The 17,376-nt window shown below is 49.3% G+C and overlaps 7 protein-coding genes across 7 annotated transcripts; 4 read left to right on the forward strand and 3 right to left on the reverse strand.

The window, feature by feature from the left end:
* Positions 1 to 571: 571 nt before the first annotated feature.
* DFJ58DRAFT_746550 (uncharacterized protein) lies at positions 572 to 1,671 on the reverse strand. The gene is made up of 3 exons (XM_041387474.1): positions 1,296 to 1,671; positions 974 to 1,232; positions 572 to 890 (listed from the first exon to the last, which is right to left on the reverse strand). Exons 1-3 carry the CDS (start codon positions 1,373 to 1,375, stop codon positions 591 to 593), a joined length of 639 nt encoding a protein of 212 aa, XP_041242610.1. The 5' UTR covers positions 1,376 to 1,671; the 3' UTR covers positions 572 to 590.
* Positions 1,672 to 3,721: 2,050 nt separating this feature from the next.
* DFJ58DRAFT_794445 (uncharacterized protein) lies at positions 3,722 to 4,832 on the forward strand. The gene is given in 4 exon segments (XM_041390451.1): positions 3,722 to 3,903; positions 3,915 to 4,074; positions 4,186 to 4,318; positions 4,389 to 4,832. 3 exon segments carry the CDS (start codon positions 4,046 to 4,048, stop codon positions 4,824 to 4,826), a joined length of 600 nt encoding a protein of 199 aa, XP_041242611.1. The 5' UTR covers positions 3,722 to 3,903; positions 3,915 to 4,045; the 3' UTR covers positions 4,827 to 4,832.
* A 442-nt stretch (positions 4,833 to 5,274) lies between these two features.
* DFJ58DRAFT_716874 (uncharacterized protein) lies at positions 5,275 to 7,937 on the forward strand (the record flags this gene model as incomplete). Its single annotated transcript, XM_041384275.1, has 4 exons — positions 5,275 to 5,354; positions 5,409 to 5,541; positions 7,418 to 7,570; positions 7,641 to 7,937. The coding sequence occupies 4 exons, from the start codon at positions 5,275 to 5,277 to the stop codon at positions 7,935 to 7,937; spliced, it is 663 nt and encodes a 220-aa protein (XP_041242612.1).
* A 1,775-nt stretch (positions 7,938 to 9,712) lies between these two features.
* Positions 9,713 to 10,174, reverse strand: DFJ58DRAFT_608371 (cytochrome P450; the record flags this gene model as incomplete). The annotated part of the gene is made up of 3 exons (XM_041380845.1): positions 9,713 to 9,800; positions 9,856 to 9,899; positions 9,956 to 10,174. Coding segments are annotated over 3 exons (351 nt in total), but the record flags the coding sequence as incomplete, so codon positions are not given.
* Positions 10,175 to 10,712: 538 nt separating this feature from the next.
* On the reverse strand, positions 10,713 to 12,542 carry DFJ58DRAFT_794453 (uncharacterized protein). The gene is made up of 2 exons (XM_041390452.1): positions 12,346 to 12,542; positions 10,713 to 12,283 (listed from the first exon to the last, which is right to left on the reverse strand). Exons 1-2 carry the CDS (start codon positions 12,379 to 12,381, stop codon positions 10,907 to 10,909), a joined length of 1,413 nt encoding a protein of 470 aa, XP_041242614.1. The 5' UTR covers positions 12,382 to 12,542; the 3' UTR covers positions 10,713 to 10,906.
* Positions 12,543 to 12,588: 46 nt separating this feature from the next.
* DFJ58DRAFT_794455 (uncharacterized protein) lies at positions 12,589 to 15,600 on the forward strand. Its single transcript, XM_041390453.1, has 3 exons — positions 12,589 to 13,564; positions 13,622 to 15,271; positions 15,381 to 15,600. Exons 1-3 carry the CDS (start codon positions 12,785 to 12,787, stop codon positions 15,471 to 15,473), a joined length of 2,523 nt encoding a protein of 840 aa, XP_041242615.1. The 5' UTR covers positions 12,589 to 12,784; the 3' UTR covers positions 15,474 to 15,600.
* A 17-nt stretch (positions 15,601 to 15,617) lies between these two features.
* DFJ58DRAFT_888584 (uncharacterized protein) lies at positions 15,618 to 17,086 on the forward strand (the record flags this gene model as incomplete). Its single annotated transcript, XM_041394699.1, has 2 exons — positions 15,618 to 15,847; positions 15,901 to 17,086. Exons 1-2 carry the CDS (start codon positions 15,795 to 15,797, stop codon positions 17,084 to 17,086), a joined length of 1,239 nt encoding a protein of 412 aa, XP_041242616.1. The 5' UTR covers positions 15,618 to 15,794.
* Between the last annotated feature and the right edge of the window lie 290 nt (positions 17,087 to 17,376).

Below are 17,376 nucleotides of genomic sequence, written 5' to 3' on the forward strand. Positions count from 1 at the left end.
TTCAGGACATGGGTTCTGGAAAGACGTTGATTGCGATTTTAAGGATGAGAACTGGAATGGAACGCGGCTCTCGAAAGCTACGTTCATGAGGTCTTGTGGTCCCAAGATTCCAATCACTCAAAGATTTCTAGGTGTCATGATTTTTGGAGCCACCAGTAGCTCTGTGCGAGCAGCAGCACTGGCGTGATCAAGGACAGCATGCAGGTTCCCGTTGGCCTAATTCATGGGGCGCTTGAGCTAAGGTAATGTCGTTTTGATACAAAGAAACGCAAAATACAGGAAACACGAAGGGCCGTATGGTGGAAATACATTTGCGCGAGCCTTGGGCCTAGTTAAGTTATTTCTAATGTTCTGCTTCTTCTAGGTCATGCGTCACTACCCGGCCCCGCGGCAATCTTGGTGTCGATTTCGCTACGCGAGTCTGGCGGGCTGGCTTGGGCTTAGGCCCACAGTGCGCATGACCGTTGACCTAGGTAGCAAGCCAGGCATTGTTATGTGGTACGCACTTTGTGACTACGATGGTGGCTTGGGTTTACCTGTCGAAAGAATTTATCATTGTTTCAAATAAATCCTACAGTATACGCAGTCTTCTAAGCCAGTTTGCACTCCTTCTCAACATCTGCAAGGACTTGAGCCCATTTTCCACCATTCCAAGAGCTGATCCTGGCCCACTCATCCTCATTCAAAACTCGTTTGTACCACAGCAAATGACAAGCAACAACGATGTCTGCATACGACAGAGTGTTGCCTATGATCCACTTCCCGTCAGTCTTCTCGTACCATTCGTACGCGGTATTGTACACCTTCTCTAGTAGCTCCCAGTCTTCATCGTACTTCTCATCCCAAGGCAGCGGGACGTCTCTCGAACGAGCTTCATGAAGAATTTGGCACTGGCGGGACTCAATATTTTTGTGCAGCGTGCGAAGATAGATTTAACAGAGGTCGAATAAGGCTTTCATAGGCGGAATTGAACGCGCGTATCATTGGGTTCTGAGTTGTTTGGGAAGATGGGCTTCTCGGGATATGTCTTTTCAAGGTAGGAAGCAATTTCGAGGGAGTCGGTGATCAGGGCACCGGTGTTGGGGGTCGCTGAGGACGGGGACGGTGTAGAACGTCCGAGCCATCTCGGCGTTTGTTTGGCTTTGCACCGATGGCCTTCATAGCGATAGGGATGTCTGAGTATTCGACCCAGAGGGTCACCGAATGGAAGATCCTTGTAGCTCAAAACGAACCTGGAGCGTAGCAGACTGTGTTTCAGGTACCAAAACTTGGCATGCAGAACACGAAGCACTGACCTCGGCTTTGCGGGGTTGGCTGACCAGTTATTGCCTGGTAGCTCGGAGAGGATGTCATACAGGACAAGCGGTAGCATCATGGAGTACTGATAGTGGGGTTTGAGGTGCTGCGGACTAACTTTGAAACTCCTTTTTCAAGGCTAAGCTTCCCTCGTAAGCACTGGATGACGTCGATGTCCTTGAACATCGGTATTGCGCTTGATGCATACTAGTCCACATAGGGCAAGGACATTGTCACTAAATCTGTGGGACACATCAGTCGTGTGCGGGTTTCAAACACCCGGAGTCCCGGACACAGCCAGTGATATCAACTACCAACAGCCCATGACACATTATAAGGAAGGCAGCCATTCCTTCTTTTAATACAAAATTAATGGCCTGAACTTGTGTGATGGGACGCGCTTTGTGGCGGTGGTGGTTTGAAGTTTACTAGCTGTTAAAGGAAATTTGTCATTTGGCATTTCAAATGTTTCATCCTAACCGCGCGTCTTCAGAAATTCTGTGGCACCAAATTTGCACTCTTGCTCGACATCTGCAAAGACTTGTGCACATTTTCCCCGGTTTAAATTCGTAAGCCCTATTGTACCCCTTCTCAGATCTAGGAGACTCGGGAGAGAACCAAAGGCACCTGGAAGTCTGATAGCTACGCTCCGCTTCACCCCGAGCTCATAGGGAGAAAGAAAGCAACCACAGGGAAAGATGTGCTAACACACCCGCGGAAATTAGTAACTCGGCTGTTGCCTGCTGTTTGTTTTCACTCCTCAGCTCCATATAGAAGGAAGACAGTCATTCCTTCTTGATCATGATTCAGCGTCAGGCTGCCCGCAGGTCCTGACCAGGCTTTGGCGGCTTTGGCTTATCACGGCTTAAGGTGCCAATACCGTGGTAGAATTCTAGCAATACGTATCGCGGTGGCGATATCTGTTGTGCACTCTCTTCATGAAGGCTTCAAATATGTAAGTATGTGTCACATCAATGTGCGCTAACCAAGCGCAGATGATTCAGCGATTACGAATGAAGCTCAGCCTTGCGCTCCGCAAAAGATATTTAACGTTGCATCACAGCACTTCACACCCCATGTCCCAGTACTCTCCACGATGCTGCCACTTGTTCTGTATGATATTGTCTCTGATCTCCCGGGCAATAACTTTTCACCCAATCCCGCGAAATCGAGGTCAGTAGTCCATGTTATGCATGCCACCTTGAAGCTTCAATATCTAACCAAAGTTTGTTGCGTCAGGTTCATTTTGAGCTACAAAGATATTCCATTCGTGACCCTCTGGGTCGAATACTCAGACATCCCCATCGCTATGAAGGCCATCGGTGCAAAGCCAAACAAACGCCGAGATGGCTCGGACGTCTACACCGTCCCTGTCCTCAGCGACCCTAACACCGGTTGCCCTGATCACCGACTCCTTCGAAATCGCCTCCTACCTCGAAAAGACATATCCAGAGAAGCCAATTTTCCCAAACAACTCAGAATCCCTGATATGCGCATTCGACTCTGCCTATATGAGCCTTATTCTACCTGGCATCAAGCCCATGTTCCTACGCACCCTAGAAATATTGAGGCCCGCCAGCGCCAAGTTCTTCACTGGAGCTCGTTCGGGGGACGTCCCGTTGCCCTGGGATCCGAACTGTGATGCAGAATGGAAGCTACTAGAGAAGGGGTACAATACTGCGTACGAGTGGTACCAGAAGACTGACGGGAAGTGGATCATGGGCGACACCTTTTCATATGCAGACATCATTGTTGCTTGTTGGTTGCTTGCATTCAAACGAGTGCTGAAGGAGGATGATAAGTGGGCCAGTATCAGTTCTTGGAATGGGGGGGGAAATGGGCCAAAGTCCTGGCAGATGTCGAGAAGGAGTGTAAATTGGCTTAGAAACACCTGCACCGCACGTATAGATCAATCATTTCAGGGCATGGAAATGATAATGAATGCTTCACAAATCGCCTCAATAGAAGTCCTTCATATCTTCAGACCTCGTCTGCACATACGATCATCGATCAACTGCAATTGATTCGACGCAAAACAAAACTGGCATCATACCGAGTCACAAGTTCAGACGATGGTAAAACCGTAAAAGAAGGAATGGTTGCCTTCCTTGTAATGTGACATGGGCTGTTTGGGAGTTGCAACGTTAATCGATTGATCAAGCCAAGATCAAGCACTAGTGCGCTCAGTGGCTGTGTCTGGGCGTAGCCTGTCTCTGTCAAGACCCTCTCTTGCACAAAGGTGCTTGCAAGTTGTTGGTGACTTTTCTCGATGGCACAGGTGCCAAATCCTTATTAGCACTGAGCACATCAGCTACTTTCCCCGGTCCCGGAGTCGAGATTGATGATACTGGCAGTATCGAAACGGCCCATAGTATAGCGGTGTCTTGCCAGATCACCGCTGACAAATTCCTTTAACAGGTATTGCCAAACCACCACCACAAAGCGCGCCGCCCATCACACAAGTTCAGGGCATTGTAAAAGAAGGAATGGCTGCATTCCTTATGTGTCATGGGCTGTTGGTAGTTGATGTGTTCCATAGATTCAGTGACAACGCCCTCTGCCCGATGTGGACTAGTATGCACCTAGGATCAATACCAGCACTACACCGGTGATCAGAATCAAGGACATCGATGTGCTTAATCATGCTCAGATGAATTCGGTGCTTACGAATGAATTTCGGCCTTAAAAAAGAGCTTCAACTTGAAGGTTGACCGCAGCACTTCAAACCACACGTCTCAGTACTCCACTGATGCTGCCGCTTGTTCTGTACGATGCTATGTCCAATCTTCCGGGGCAAATAACTTTTCACCCAACCCCGCGAAGTCGAGGTCAGTAGTTGTCATGCATGCCACTTGAAGCTTTAATATCTGACCAAAGTCTATTGCCCAGGTTCATTTTGAGTTACAAAGATATTCCATTCGTGACCATCTGGGTCGAATATTCAGATATCCATATCGCTATGAAGTCCATCGGTGCAAAGCCGATCAAACGCCGAGATGGCTCGGAGGTCTGCACCGTCCCCGTCCTCAGCGACCCTAACACCGGTGCCCTCATCACCGACTCCCTCGAAATTGCCTCTTACCCTCGAAAAGACATATCCCGAGAAGCCAATTTTCCCAAACAATTCAGAACCTCTGATACGCGCGTTTGACTCTGCCCATCTGAGCCTGATTTTTCCTGGCTTTAAGTCCCTGTTCCTACGCACCATGGAAGCATTGGGTCCCGCCAGCGCCAACTTCTTCATCGGAGTTCGTTCGGCGGACGTCCCATTACCCTGGGATGAGAACTTTGATGCAGACTGGAAGCTACTAGAGAAGGCGTACAATACCGCGTACGAATGGTACCAGATGACTGACGGGAAGTGGATCATGGGCGACACTTTTTCGTATGCAGATATCATTATTGGTTGTTGGTTGCTGTGGCATAAACGAGTGCTGAAGGAAGATGAGTGGGCCAGGATCAGCTCTTGGAATGGGGGGAAATGGGCCCAAGTCCTTGAAGATGTCGAGAAGGAGTGTAAATTAGCTTAGAACACTTGCACGTATAAATCAATCATTTCAGGGGCATGGAAATGATAATGAATGCTTCACAAATCGCCTCAATAGAAGTCCTTCATATCTTCAAACTTTGCCTGCACATACGATGTCGATGTGTATGTTAGATAGCAACAAGTGTACTAGCGCACCAGCGTTGATCAAGCACTATAGTGCACTATCACTCAGTGGCTATGTCTGGGCGTTTGAGATCCGCGCGGCGCGCGTGAACCTTCTTCAAAGTTGAAACGTTGAAGTTCATTGGATGGTCCTACTATACAGATTCGGTGACAACGCTCTCTGCCCGATGTGGACTAGTATGCATCAAGCGCTATACGTGCGCTAATCAAGTTCGGATAGCATTCGGTGCTTACGAGTGAAGCTCAGCCTTGAAGAAGAGTTTAAAATTGGCCGCAGCGCCTCAAACCCCACGTCTCAGTACTCCATGATGCTGCCGCTTGTACTGTACGACATCCTCTCCGAGCTACCAGGCAATAACTGGTCAGCCAACCCCGCAAAGCCGAGGTCAGTGCTTCGTGTTCTGCTGCTTGCATGCCGAGCTTTGGTATCTGACCAAAGTCTTCTGCGCCCCAGGTTCGTTTTGAGCTACAAGGAACTTCCATTCGTGACCATCTGGGTCGAATACTCGGATATCTCCATCGCTATGAAGTCCATCGGTGCAAAGCCAAGCAAACGCCGAAATGGCTCGGACGTCTACACCATCCCCGTCCTCAGCGACCCCAACACCGGTGCCCTCATCACTGACTCCCTCGAAATCGTCTCCTACCCTCGAAAAGACATATCCCGAGAAGCCCATCTTCCCAAATAACTCAGAACCCATGATACGCGCGTTCGACTCTGCTTATATGAGCCTTATTCTACCTGGCTTAAGCCCATGTTGCCACGCACCATAGAAATATTGAGTCCGGCCAGCGCCAAGTTCTTCATCGGAACTCTTTCGGTGGACGTCCCGTTGCCCTTGGATGTGAACTTTGATGCAGACTGGAAACTACTAGAGAAGGGGTACAATACTGCGTATGAGTGGTACCAGAAGACTGACGGGAAGTGGATCATGGGCAACACTTTTTCATATGCAGACATCATTGTTGCTTGTTGGTTGCTTACATGCAAACGAGTGCTGAAGGATGATGAGTGGGCCAGGATCAGTTCTTGGAATGGGGGAAAATGGGCCAAAGTCCTTGAAGATGTCGAGAAGGAGTGTAATTTAGCTTAGAAGAAGACTTGCACGTATAAGATCAATCATTTCAGGGGTATAGAAATGATAATGCATGCTTCACAAGTCGCCTCAATTAGAGTCCTTCAGATCTTCAGACCTCACCTGTACATACGATGTCGATGTGCATGTTATATAGCAATATGTGTACCAGCGCGCCGAAGTTGTGGATCATCGATCAGCTGCAATCGGTCGGTTCGACACAACAACACTGGCTCAACGTGTACGATAATGAAATTGCAGAAAGCCACGTATAAATCGCAGGGACTCCACAACCAGCACTGAACTTGAGTGACAAGCTCTCGCACTGGGACGACCACTAGATCCGTGTACCAATAAGACCCGGGACAGCTGCATGTTCCGAAAATTGGCATTGAATCCATTTGAATTCAGTTCCACTCCAAATCGATTCAGCGGAATTGTAGTGGCCAATGGCCATGAACGCGGAGAGTCGGTTGAAATCTGTATAAAAAAATATCCAGAGTGTCTCACAGGCCGCCGGTCCATCTGGCTAAACGTCGAAAGTAGGCCTGTAGATATCGCATCGATACTCACATCAAAAATACTGGAGTACATACGTTCAAGTTGATGTCGAACTTGAAGTGAACAAGTGACATAGGTAGAGACTTTGCCACGTCATGTAGCGCACCAGGCCGGGCACACACAGTATAGTGGCCGGCATAACACATAAGCTGGCAAAGTTTCGATCTAGGCTTCATGTTTAGCGCTGGCAACATTGGGAAGTGCCCAGTCAGTTCGTACCGGACATCACCTTGCCAGCGAAAATGAGTAACATACAGATGCGCCGCAATCCGTATAAGCCTCCACGTGAAAGTGAGTTTGAGCAGATTTGGGACTCGGCGTCGTGCTGTCGATGAGTTGGCAAATGATTGATGTCTAGGTTGATAATTGTGGGGTGACACAAATCACTTATAACTGATCAGAATCCGCTGTTAGGGTTATACATCGTCATCCATTAATGATTGAGATAAAAAAACTTTACACATCCTATGAAAAAAGTATATAGTGCAACGCCCATGGGTTCAACACTAGAATAACTACTGGCAGTCAAGTCAGCCTTCAGATTTTCGATGCAGCCCATCATACTGTACGACATACCAAGCAAGGCCCCGAATAATATATGGGCTCCAAACCCTGCAAAGACCAGGCAAGTCGCACAGTCAGAGCCATCGCTGCACGTTGCTAACATGCAGATGATAGGTTTTGCCTGGAATACAAAGGTCTCCCATATACGATCGTCTGGGTAGAGTTCAAGGATATTCCCATGACCATGAAATGCGAAGTTGGCGCTTCGACTACGGAAGGGGGCAGGTACACCCTTCCAGTGATCAAGGATCCCAACACTGGATTCGTCGTCGCCGACTCGCTGGCGATCGCTGAGTACCTGGATAAGACCTATCCAGAGAAGCCGGTCATACCACGCGGCGCCAACGTTCTTATAGGGTTATTCGAGCCTGCATATTGCAGCGTTGCCTACGGAAAAGCAGTGAAGCTTATCTTGACGAAGACCCTCGAAATCCTGAACGATTCAAACAGGGAGTACTTCATTCAGACAGCGCTTGGAACTGCTCGGTGAAACGCGCTGGGAGGCCGTGTCAGAAGCGAACGTAGAGCAGCAGTGGGAAGACTTGAAGAAGGGTCTTGATGAGATCGATAAATGGTACCAGAAAAGTGGCGGGAAGTGGATTATGGGGGATACCTTCTCGTTCGCGGATATGGTGGTGGCTTGCAGAACGATGTGGTGGAATAAAATCTTCGACGAAGAACAACTCCGGGAACTCCATTCTTGGAATGGCGGACGATGGGCGCGTGTCTTGGCAGACGTGAATGCAGAGTGCAGTACAGATCTGTGAGAAAAGGAATGAAGTCAATAGCAGTGTTAGTAGCATGGGTCCAATCAAAGTACTTATGTAGTACCGCTGTTACCGTGACTGAGTCTTATGCACGACGAGGATTTACTACTATTGTCAGGGAAGGGATAAACGTCATGTATCCCGCTCGCTGTCCATCCGTTGTCGCCAAAATCAGGTGTTATTAAGGGCAGTTTGACCGCGCCAGGAATGCCTTGAACTCATTATGAGGCCATGCTGCTGTCATTTTCTAGCGCATACCATACAGCTCGGTGTTGCTTGTCATGCAGAACGTTTGTAGACGCCATCAAAGATGATCAACCGATCAAATCGAAGAAAGCAAACATTATGACATAAGGGGTTGGTGAGATGATGACTCGGATCGATTCCTATCGTTGCTGACTCGGGAGTCCAGATTCTGCGTCGCATGTTCAACGCACGGCGCAATCGCTGGCGGCTGGCCCAGTGGGACAGCAGCTTGACTATGATACACCATCATCCCTGGTCATTCTATTCCCAAGTGATTTATCAGTCCGCATTTGCGACCCGCAGATAGTAGATGAAATACCAGTAGAGACACAATAATCATGAGTTGTGTATTTTAAGTTATCCGTTAAAGCGTCTAACTGGCAGTGACGTATGAGATCTACCATGAATAAAGCTGTGCTAACTTTTTTCCACGGCTCGATGTCAACTTGCATCTACCATGCACGGCACACTGCTGAAAACTTGAAACTCCAATGGCGAGCCCATATCTTGACCAAATTGCACAAGGCAAAACATTGTAAATCAGTTCAACACGGTTTCGAGGAGTCACCAAGGGCGCAAGTGCCGTTACGGTAACTTGACAGTGAATCGCAAATACAGTGGGAGACCCTCAACCAAAGAATCTTGCAGGAATGTAGTGGTACGTATTACGAGCCTAACTAGTAGTATATTCAGTACTACTATCTTATTCCACCGAGCATCCAGGCACCCCTACATATTAGGATGCTTCTCTCCATTCCAATTCAGCACAACTGTTCTTTCCAGACGCTGCAACGAAGTCACTGTCTACTGCTCGCAGTGGGCTGCATCCTACGGATACAACAGTCGCTTCGCCCGATTTATTGGCCATGTTGTTGGATATACGTGAAATTGGCAGAGGCCACCCCGAAGATGTTGACACCGGCAGAGAGCAGCAGAGGTAATCTCGCCCATACCATGCACCCGACATTCAGCACTATGTCCCACAATGCTATCGATGTTTTCCTAAATGGTTAGATCCCGGGCATACAGTGAGTCGGCGGCACCATCAAGTCTACTATGTCTGCTCTGCTTGGTTCCTATCGAGTCTATTCTTCCGTCAGAGGGTGAGGGTGTTCCACGTCTTTTTCTGCGACCCAAGAAAGATGTGTTCAGGTGAGGGCTATCGGACGACGGTCGTCGGTGTCACTAATGGAAGACCATGTAGATGAATTTTCTATTTTTAATATGCTGACAGGTATGGTAGGTGCGTCAACGATCGGGGTTGCATGGCAGGTTTAGTCACTGGTCCGCCTTCGGTGTGTGTATTTGCGACACACGGTAGAGTGCAAATGGGTACTGGAGTAGTCACTACTCGTAGGTGACCAGATGACTCCGTGAGCGTGTCATTGAGCAAACTTTGTTGATTTAGCCCAATCAGCGATGGGATGTAAGCCACGTCTTGTCGTTCCCCCCCCGTCTTCCTTGCTGTCCCTCCCTGTTGTAACTCGTCTTCTGTAGTTATCGGGTTTATTATTTCCCACGTCGCAAACCCTTGCCTTGTATACTGAATCATAAAACACTGATGTGAGTTTCCGAATCGCTGCATTACTAAAAGCTGGCGTGAGGGCCTTCCGCTGCCTAATTCACAGGTAGTCGATTATTCGCTTGCGCAAGGACAAGAGCTGAACAGTACCTCCTGTGGTTTTCACCCTCAGCCCGTAGTATCCCTGGGCCAAGCTGACAAGAGATGTCAGACAGAGTCCAGACAAGGTAAGATGATGACGTTGACATACTGTTACCTCCAAAAGCGCCACTTCAAGGGGCGTGCGCACATATGACCATGTCTCTCGTGCATAGAAATGTGCTATGGCTCTTGGGTCACACAGCACGATTGTAGTCTGTCCGAGGACGCTCGGAATCATATACGCGACCCCATATTCCGTCGCCCAACGTTCATACATTTCACTGCTATCATGAGATGAGGCGAGGTCATGCGAAACGCCGTATATGAAGCTGGTACGAGGGGGACCCCCGCAGTTGAGTCGTCTTCAATCGCCAGCGAAGCGCCCCTAGGATTTTAACAAAAGCCCATAATGCAGCAAATGAACAACCGATATCGAATGCGCCGACCGAGCGTACGGTCGTCCAGAGACTTAATGAAGAGGGCACAGGGACGGTAGATATCTTCATCGTTGCTGTTTGATTCGAAGTGGGATCTATTGGGAGATTTATAGTCCGAGTTTCCGTGGCTGCTGGCAGCCAGCAGTAAAACCCTCCGAGTCCGATACAAACCTAGACTTATTGACGCTTTCCAGCAACAATGACACAATGCTAATATCAGTAGCAGGTTGCAATACCCTCATTGCACCTTAGGAAGAGCAGCAGAGAGCAGCCCATGGATCATACAAGTTCATCCACATGTCTCTGCAACTTGTCGTCCCGTTTTTAGAGTTGAACGTTGAACGGTTGACGAATGACACCGCACGTACTCGAAGGAAGAAAGGTCACTTGGCCGGGAGTGACGCAAAAGGACAGTCTACATTTGGGGTCCATTACAAAGACAATTCCAAGATGACACATGTACAGCTGGCACCTCCACAAAACGTTAGATAAAGTATAACGTCCTATACATATATGCCGACTTTGGCGTACTAAATATGTTTGTTTTTGCACAACAACTTTCGGGTCCCTCTGGGACCTGAGTATCATCGACCGTCCCCAGCATTGAACGTCTAATTATCCAATCACACCCCGTGCGGCTTCGCGTTGGACTTTGACATTCCATTCCATCCCTCAAACCAAGTTCGAACGTCCTCAAGTTGGTCGAATAATTCCTTAAGAGATTCGTCCTCCGAGACGCGATCGCGATGTTGTTCAGCTGGGCTGTGCCAACCTAAAGAAGCTGAGCGGCGAAGGCTACCCGGAGGGCGGGATGCAGCGGTCGTGTTTGGAAGGACTGGTCGTTGATGGCGTGGAGGCATTCGCCTTTCTTCTGCGCGACGATCCAGCTTTCGAGGAAGATGAGTATCATCGCCGTTCTCCCTTCCTCTTTCTTCGGCTACCGGGCGAAGGATCGGTGGTTGACTTCTGAGGGCAACGGTCTTGTCGTCGAATTTTAGTGGCATAATTTGCTGTGGCGCACCACGCCATTGTGTCAACGGTGATTTATGAACGCCCCGATCGAGGCCTGGCCTAGTTTGTTGGATAGATGGGGGAACGGGGGGCGCGTCGAGGGATATTTGAATGGCGACTTGGGGAGTTTTCATCGAAGTCTCGACCGTTGCTTCGCCTCCCTGCTTTGCCTTTCGAGCAAGAACGGCAGTCGTGACTTGAGCTAGCGTAGGGAACACCTTTTCTTTGTTGGCAGACCCATCATTCTGGTCGCCTATATTTTGCTTTTTGTGTTGCGTTGCACTGGCAGGTCGAGGGATGGCTGGAACATGTTTCGCAATCGGAGTTTTCTCCTCTGCCTTGCGCTTGTATATGGCAGGCGGCCGAGCACCGCAGCTGACATATGCCTTCCGCACGACTTTCCGATAGTGGGAATCTTCTCCCCCGAGGGCGGCCATAGCATCTGCACGGGCACACTCCGGAGAGCAAAAACAGAAATCGTGATTTTCCACCGTCAGATTTCCACAGAAACACTTCGTGATGCCCATGTGGGCTTCTGAAAAGGGGTTTTGGCGAACGCGAGAGTTCATATTGTATGGATGCTTGGTGTAGAATCGAGTGGATAGGGATTCACAACCAACGCCAGATGTAAGACCTTTATAGCCATCGGATCCTTGCTTGCTTTCGGTAGTGGACTGTGGAAAAGCCACTGGCATGCACAATGGAAAATTGCTTGTGGATGAACGAGGCTGTGGACGCACCCCTGGGAGTGTTCGACCGTTATTCTTGTGCAGCGCAAGCGCTGAACACGACTCTGGAAGAATAATCACCAGTTTAATGACAAGCGAACATAGTACTCGATATGAGAGACCTGAGATCACAGGCATGTGCGCAGCAGCCCTCCCGAACGCCAAAGCCGCCATAAAGGTTTGAATGAGCCACATTGCCACGATGCAATTATGATGGCACCTGGAATGCCCGCAACTGGGCTTTGACTGAATCTTTGCTAGCTAAACAAAGCAGAAGGAAGCCGACGATCATTATTTATAACTTGAAAGGCTTAGACACATACCTTGCTTTGATCTAGAACAAATCGAGGACCAAGCATCCTCAGGCTTGGAAAGGTGGCCGTCTCAAAGCCATCCGGAATCTCGATTGATTAGTCCAGGCTCTAGTGTATTTGATCCTTTCTAATCATAGTGATGTAGTACTTGTGCGTGGATTAGAATTGTGGTTGTTCGGTGTACGCAAATTGTGTTGGCGTCTGGCAAGTTTTAGTTTATATGAAACTTCATTGGCTGACTACGCCATGTGACTTCTGCCAAGAGCGATTACATTAGCTTGAATACGTCTCATCTACTTCCAGGGCCTAGTAGCAGCCCACATATCTGCATATTGCTTTTTCTAGTTCTTCACCTATAGATTCAACGTAGCTGGTCTACTCGTGGCTGATCTTGAGAACGATTTGAAGACGAAGGGCTTTCAAACTTCCAGACTTACTCAAAATTTAGATGTCTGACTCATTCGCAGACCTCTGGAGCTCATCTGCCCCCTCCAATCCTACACCTCCGCAGATACTTGGGGCTGCCAAACAACGAACCAACATTCCTCAGCGGTCCCATGATGCATTCTCCATTCTTTCTGCTTCTCAACCAACCTCACGCACGCATTCCCCGCAGGTCACCGGTTCCACCACCCACCCACGAAACCCTGTGCCAGCAGGTGGAGCGAGAAATGTAGATGCCTTCAGTACTCTTTTTTCTGGCTCGTTAGCGAATGGAAGAAGTAATAGTGCCAATATGACCATGGCTGAGCGCGCGGCAGCGGCTCAGAGGACAAAGTTACAGCAAGGCCAGGCACCCACCAAGGTCACTGCACCCTTGCCATCTGCTTGGGATGGCCTCGATTCTCTTGCACGACAGTCGACACCTTCACACCCTTCACCCTCTCCTTCACCACAAGCCGACTTCGATTTCTCTGTGTTTGCATCTTCTTCAACCACTACCATGAAATCACCAGTGGGAGATGACGACTGGCGTTCATCTGACTCTACAGCCCCTCAGCCACAGTCTACTTCCCAAAAGAAGCCTGCAGGAACGCTCTGGGATCTCGATGATTTTGATTCATCTTCTCGCTCTAAACCCCCAATCCCTCCTCGTTCACGTACACCTGGTGACTTTGACTTTGGTGATCGCGAGGATGCCCTTTTGGAGACCCACTCTGATGATAGTAATGATGACATCTTGGGTGACCTGGCACGACCAGTCGATGCAGTCACATCGTCTTCACGTGTATGTTGCACTAAAGTTCCCCTACCGATTTGCACTCATCGTCCATTGATCGGGCAGGATCAATCCACTCGCGCTACACCATCACCTCAAGCACCTCAATTACAGCGCCTTTCATCGAGGCCTGTCTCACCACCTCCACACATCGTTGGGCAAATTGTGGAAATGGGATTCTCTCCCCAACAGGCGCGTATAGCGCTTGCAGCTACGGATACTGGTCTCGATGTACAAGCCGCTTTAGAGACTCTTCTCGCAAATGGTGCTGGGAATTCCTCCACCCCATCTCCCTCGCCACATGCCTACGAAGTCCGGCCGCCTCCACGACGCCCACCAAATCAGCGTGTTAACTCAAACCGAGACCGAGACAGGGAAATACCGCGCGGTACCGAACCGGAAGCACATCAGTCTCCAGATCTTAACGTGCAAGCGGAGAAGATTATTGCACAAGCCAGCGAAATCGGTATAAGCGTTTTCAATCGCGCAAATGCTTTCTGGAAGGAGAGCAAGGAGAAAGCACAGCGGATATACGAAGAACGTGCAAATACGGCTCGAGCTGGGGCAGGGACCCAGCGAGGAGGTGGAAGGCCGCGTTGGATATCTGACGAAGTACCGGACAGAGCTGGCGTGGAGCAACATGATGGGAGAGTGACTGGTGGGTTCAAGGATGATGAAGAAAATCCCCCTCCGACTAGATCATCAAGACGACAAGATGGGCCGACCAGACAACCTCCCTCACAGCCTGTCGAGTCACCATCGCAGTCTCGACCGAAAGAAGTGGATCTTTTCTCATCTGAGGCCCCCGTTTATCAGTCTCCATTCCGACGCGGTCGTCCAACACCACAGCCTCCACCTCCTGCAGCTCCATCTCGTCCTGCTCGTGTTCCCTCACCTCCGAAACCACAACGTGTACTGGTCCCCGCATCACCTTCAGCCCTCTCAACGTCTGCTTCACACAAAGCCACGGGCACGTCCGCATATAAACTCGGGCAGTATGCAGATGCAGAATCTGCTTACTCTCTTGCCATTGCTGCACTGCCAGCTTCACACATCCTCCTTATTCCACTGCACAACAACCGTGCGCTCGCAAGGCTCAAGACGGGTGAGACCCGTGGTGCAATAGAGGACTGTGCGAGCGTGATAGAGATAGTTGGTGATGATAGAGGTGTTATCGAGGGGGTAGATCTGGGGGAAGCCCTCGTCAAAGCTTGGCGAAGGCGTGCAGAAGCCTGTGAGGGAAGAGAAAAATGGGACGATGCAAGGAAAGACTGGGAATCAGTTGCGGGTGCTGCATGGACGCCGTCAAACATACGTGCCGAAGGCGCGCGTGGAGCTGGGCGATGCAGACGGATGCTCAATTCTAGTGCCGACGAGGATACCCCCGTACCAAAACCCAAGCCAAAGCCCAAAGCCCCCTCGATCAAGCCCGCGCCAACTCCTCCCAACTCGGGGGCGCTCAAGGCTTTGCGTGCTGCGACCAGTGCAGCTGAAACCGAAGATAACCAGCGATATGAACTCAAGGATTCCGTCGATGCTCGGTTAATAGCATGGAAAGGCGGCAAAGAAGCTAACATCCGTGCATTGATTGCTAGCCTCGACTCTGTGTTGTGGCCAGAGCTAAGATGGCAGAAAGTGGGGATGCATGAGCTTGTGTCGAATGCTCAAGTAAAGTCTCGTTACACGCGTGCCATTGCACGTGTACATCCAGACAAGGTCAGTTATTATGACAGTTTCTGGGTCCTGTCAGATGCCGGTATATGTTGCCTTTGTCATCTATCGTTTTCTTGACCGAGACCACGAAAGCTGATCAAACCTCTTGCAGCTGAACGCGCAAAATACGACAGTTGAACAGAGGATGATCGCCAATGGGGTGTTTGGTGCTTTGAATGAGGCGTGGAATGCGTTTCAACAGTGATACCTATTCAGTACAAGGATTCGCCCTGTAATAATGGAAGGTAATGTGAGACTACATCTCACACATGCCTTGGGCTTGGTTTTAATACGGATGCCGCTTTTCAATTCCCATTTTTCTGCACGTGACGACGCGACAGTTCAGCGGAGTACAGAAAACAGAATACGAACCATGCGGGTCAGATTGGGGGGTATTACATATAAGTACTGGTTCTCGTTCGTCTTTCCTTTTCTCTCCTCAGTCCGTTACACGCGACTGAGGGTGCGTCTCGCCGTTTGTTAGTTCACGCGAGCTAGACTAACTGTGTCTAGATTTTATCAAACCATGCAGCCTAGCACGATAATGGTGACCTTTGAGGAACCGCTTGCAGACCTAAGGTGGGTTTATAGATGCATGTCATCTTAAACATCCTAACAACTCGACCACGTAGCTCATCAGATGTGGAGCGCACATCAGATACAACCCTCGCAGACATGGATTTGAGTGGACAGGAGGGACAAGGATGCCAGCAACCTGCCGAGGGTATTCAATCACCTCTTGCTCGTTCGTGCTCGAGGAACGGTGGGGAGCACCAGAATGATCTTACTCCACTCTTCCGTCTTCCAGACGAGATTCTCGTGGAAATAATAAAGCACGGCGCTGAGACGATGATAGATAGGAGCGGCGACAGTTTTGAAAAGACAGCGTCGCACGTATCCCGGCGATGGCGAACTATAGCCATCTCTAATCCGTCACTATGGACCTATATCTCTGTGTGCCCGGAGGAAACCCCATCGTTTCTTCTAACGCGCATCCATCGTTCTGCGGATATACCTATTGATGTCGACATATATCCTTGGCCAGCAATGTTAACAACGTTCACCAGAACTGTACCACAGTCGTTGCTTGCTCAGCTGAACATCATTCTCCGTTATGCAAGTCGGTTGCGCTCACTCACTCTTCGATCTGGACTGGTGGAACCGATGTTCGATTTTGTTTTGCTCTACTTTACGCGTTACGGAAGATATCTTCCATCCCTCGAATCTGCGAGGCTATATGGTTCTAAGATGCAAGTCAAGCCTTGGTCACGGGCCCTCTTTTTTGATGAGTCTTGCACTCCAAAGCTTTCTACCCTCGAGGTTGCCAACATGAAGATACTTTCTGGAATAAATTCCTGCCACTCGACAATCACCACTCTAGTCCTCACAAATGACATACCATCAGAGATCATGATTACGACTTTTAATGATTTCATGCGTGTTTTCGCCTCATTTCCATTTCTCGCCTCATTGGTGACCTACGGTCTCGTGGTCGACATTTCTTCGCATCAGTTGTTCACTGACGATCATCAGTACCCCGCCCTCCGCACCCTAGGCATTCATCGCATCGATGGCGCGCGCTTCTCCTCGTTGATCGCCACTCTTGCGTTAATTTTTCCTGGCATTACACACCTCAATTTGACAGGGCCCCGGGCTGCCTCTTCGTTACTCGAGGCTATACGACAAGTATCTGCAGATCAAATATGGCCAGGCCTCCAGAAACTCGTGCTGAATACTTTTATTGGCCATGAATGGTCGCAAATCAATCATTACCTTGAAACACATAGTGGTGGCAACGGCGAAGATAGGACACAATAAGGATGGTGAATTCATCTCATTGGTATTTCCAGTCGTGGAGGGCGGGACACTAGAGTGATGCATTGTCGCATTTTTAATAATTGGACCTTAATAGCGCGCGCGGAACTGCAGGATCAGACGATGCACTGCAGGGATGCTGGGGACTCGGACTGAATTTTACTTCATATACTATGATACAACTGTAGCTTTGTACGGACAGTAAGTACTAGCGTTCATGCACACGTATCATGTCTTCAAGAATCAACTTATAGTTAGAAACGTTTTCTCCCTGATTGCACACTGAGCGTCGT

This window comes from Suillus subalutaceus (genome assembly GCF_016647625.1).
Source record: "Suillus subalutaceus strain FC151 chromosome Unknown DFJ58scaffold_72, whole genome shotgun sequence".
Lineage (NCBI taxonomy): Eukaryota > Fungi > Basidiomycota > Agaricomycetes > Boletales > Suillaceae > Suillus > Suillus subalutaceus.